Source organism: Octodon degus, unplaced genomic scaffold (assembly GCF_000260255.1).
Source record: "Octodon degus isolate 3935 unplaced genomic scaffold, OctDeg1.0 scaffold00052, whole genome shotgun sequence".
NCBI classification, from domain to species: Eukaryota; Metazoa; Chordata; class Mammalia; order Rodentia; family Octodontidae; genus Octodon; species Octodon degus.
Genome location: NW_004524628.1, coordinates 13,299,034 through 13,302,332, shown reverse-complemented (window position 1 = coordinate 13,302,332; position 3,299 = coordinate 13,299,034). Strand labels below are relative to the sequence as shown.

General features: G+C 40.6%; 1 protein-coding gene across 1 annotated transcript in view; it reads left to right on the top strand.

Annotated features, from left to right (window-relative positions):
• Sept10 (septin 10) overlaps nt 1-3,293 on the top strand; it is a 59,857-nt gene extending 56,564 nt beyond the window's left edge. The window contains exons 9-10 of the mRNA XM_023717376.1: nt 1,269-1,456; nt 3,081-3,293. Of these exons, the coding sequence (XP_023573144.1) occupies nt 1,269-1,456; nt 3,081-3,096 (204 nt within the window). The 3' untranslated portion in view covers nt 3,097-3,293. The remainder of the gene's footprint in view (nt 1-1,268; nt 1,457-3,080) is intronic.
• Nucleotides 3,294-3,299: the final 6 nt, after the last annotated feature.

Here is a 3,299-nt window from a genome sequence, read left to right as displayed (position 1 = left end):
TAGGCTGTGGATTAGCAGCTCTTCTGGCCCTTGGAAACATCCTGCATAGCAGACCTGATCCTTGCAGTAAGGATATATGGATAAGGGGGAGACATATTCCCTACACTGTCAGCAAGGAAGGATAGAGAAAGAAGCATCTCTAGAAAGAAACACGGAGGTGTAAGGATCATGGATTTACACCAGATGGAGTCCGGCAGGTCTCCCTAAAGCAGACATGGAGGCCTCAGCTCAACTTACCCTTAACTTACAGGGTAGGTGTAAGTTTGCTGACTTAGTTCATAGAAGAGAGTTGCAGGCCACAGTAGCTGAGGGGCACAGAAACATTTCTTTTTTTAATGTATTTAATTAGTACAGAGTCTACAGGCAGAAACATTTCTTAGGCAGTAAAGAAAGTGCAGGTGCTCACAGAGTAAATGCATGTGGTCTGAGACTGGAGGCTTTGTATGTGTTGGGCGTGACCTCACGACCTCTAGGCTGTGCATTCCTAGTGTCTGTCAGGGCACCCTCACAGACCATTTGCATGTGTTTGAAGTTTTGAGACACTGCTTGCTTAATGCTGTTTCTTTGATGAAGGAAGGCTAGGGGTTTGTGAGTCAGAAGCACAGGCCCAATTTACAGGCACTTACTGCCCTGTTTTGTTTGTTTTTAAGTGAGTTTTCTGGAAGGGAAAAGGGCATGATAACTGCGTCCTGCAGCTGCAGTTTCCTTAAATGTACAACTTAAAATTACAACCTTCCTGCTTCCTTCTGCTTATCTGTATTTCTTCTCTCCTCCCTCAGATTAAAGGCCTGAGAATCTGTCTTTTGTTTTTGTCCCCATGAGAATTCCTTTCCTCCTTTCAGAATGACTCTAAAAATGTGATGCAGTTTTAAAGTTCTTGACATAAATTGACTTTCTTTCCAACAGGGGTTACCAGTATAATTTTCAGAAACTTTATTATATATATTATCCTTATATAGAAAATGGGGGGGTTCTTCTTGGTCATTGCCTTCTGTGTTTTCATGTCCCTAGTTTTTATTGAACATAGACTTGAGAAACTATTAAACTTTGTTGGAAAAATGTAAAGCAAGAAATAACTCTAGGAAAAGATCAAGTTTTGTTCACACAACTGTGGCATTTATTACGTTTAGTTCAAGCAATTTTGCAGGTAACTTCTATAAAATTTAAGTGACCAAGGCAGTTGTACCTGTGAACCTGCTCGCCAGAGCACATTCCTGTGTGCGCTGCCACCTGATGTCAGACGCTGGAATTGTACTTTTGTGTCACAGCTGCAAGCCAAGTTTGAGCACCTTAAACGAATTCACCAGGAAGAGAGAATAAAACTTGAAGAAAAGAGAAGAGTTTTGGAAGAAGAAATAATTGCCTTCTCTAAAAAGAAAGCTGCCTCTGACATACTCCAGAACCAGTCCTTTCTGGCATCAGGTATTGGCATGAAGAAGGACAAGGACCGCAAGAAGTAAGAGTCCCTGTATTTCTTGACACTTTTTCCCCCTTGGTTGATTGGCTTATTGCTTTGTGGTTCTGGAGCTCAAACCCAGGTTTTGGCGCATGCTAGACAGGCGCTGTACCGCTGAGCCCTCACCCAGCCCCCAAGCCTTGTTTGGTCTTCCCAGCACTTCTGTTTGCCTTCTCCTGGTCCACTTTCATCACTGATCCAGCAGCTCCTTAAGACCACAGCCCTCCCCCTCATTCGCTGCTGCTTTCCAGCATCTGGTGCAGCTCTAAGTTAGATGCTCAGCTATTATTTCCCAAAGCGAATGAATGAACAAAACACAAGCACACTGCAGCACAGGGTTCAGTTAGCTGCAGAAAAAAAGGCGGCTGTTACTGCCCAGCCTAGCTTTGGCTCTAGGACTCAGCTAATAACTCTTGACTAATCTTGAGCTGTTTTGAATTTTGTATAAGTGGAAATTGCATTTTTGGGGGGAATCATTGAAGTAAAATGATAGTTTACATAAATATCCTAATTCTTAGGCTCATTTTCTAACCAAATTTCCTGATTGTTGATTTTGTGAGAATTTCTGCTTTTATAAGGGGATCAAATTCTTGATTGGAATGCTGATACTTTGATATCAAAGCTCGTGAAACCAGAAGCAGAAGAAGGTAGAGAGGGCCCCAGTGCAGGGCAGCCGTGATGGCCACCAGATCAGTGTCAGCAAAGAGCAGTTTCCATTTATGCATAAAATCCAGAACGGCTCAAGGTGAGTCAGCAGTCATTAGCCAAGTTCTAGAGTCAAGGCTAAGCTGGGAAGTAACAGCGACCTGACCCCCACCTCCCTCCCCGAGCTGACTGTTGAGCTTCTGACCTCATCAGGTAGAGCTTTAGAAAAGAAGGGTTTCTTCCTTTTTAATAATGTTTTACTGTACTCTGTGTCCTTCATTTCGTTTCTTTGACTTCAGATGTCTCTGTCAGTTTCCGTTTTGAGCGGCAGTGGCATTCGTCATGACTTGTTTGTCCCAGACGCTCCCGTGTCGGTCTTGGCCTGCGTTTACTCCCCCACTGCTCCTTAGCTGGTCATGTTCTCCTGTGTTCACGCAGTAGCAAACTTATGCATTAATTTTTTCAGTGCCTGTGTTTCATGGAGTTATTTCTTGAAAGAATCTATATGTTAGTATGATAGCAATACTTGATTCAAACATTGAATTTCAAAAGATAAAATAGAAGTATAACTTACTACTGCTTTAAGCCATAATTTGAATTACAAAGCCAAAGGATCTGTGAATTTCTTATCCTTTCATCTTAACCCAATGTTTCTAAAATTTGATTCTCTCATTTTTTCCATGTATTAATGAAAATTTACATTTACTTGTAAAACTGTCACTATTTGACTTGAGAGCCATGCTGTTGTTTGCAAATGCCCCTAGATTTTCAAGAACTCAGAATCATCCTTAACAAATATGGCTTGGTGTGTTTTGTTTTTTCTTCTTTTTTCAAAATCCCAGAGCTAAATATCCTATAATATGTTAGATGTATATTTGCTCTTTCTGCAAAAGCCTTCTAAAACTAAAGATTCTGGTAATTTTTACTTCCTATATTGTTTTTTTTATTGTACTAATCAAAAGGTTTTTTTATTTTTCAGCTCCAATTTTATGTAATGCAGGAGTTCTAGAGTGCAGAAGGCCGTCACAAGCAAGTGTTTTCATTTGTCACCGTTGATTCTATACATCTGGCACACAGTTACTGATGTTTATGGCAAAATATTTTCAAATACAAGATTAATACACAAGCCAAAGTGGATGACACTGCTTACATATTCACTATTGTTAAAAAATCTCTAGGTTGCCATTTTGCGATAAAT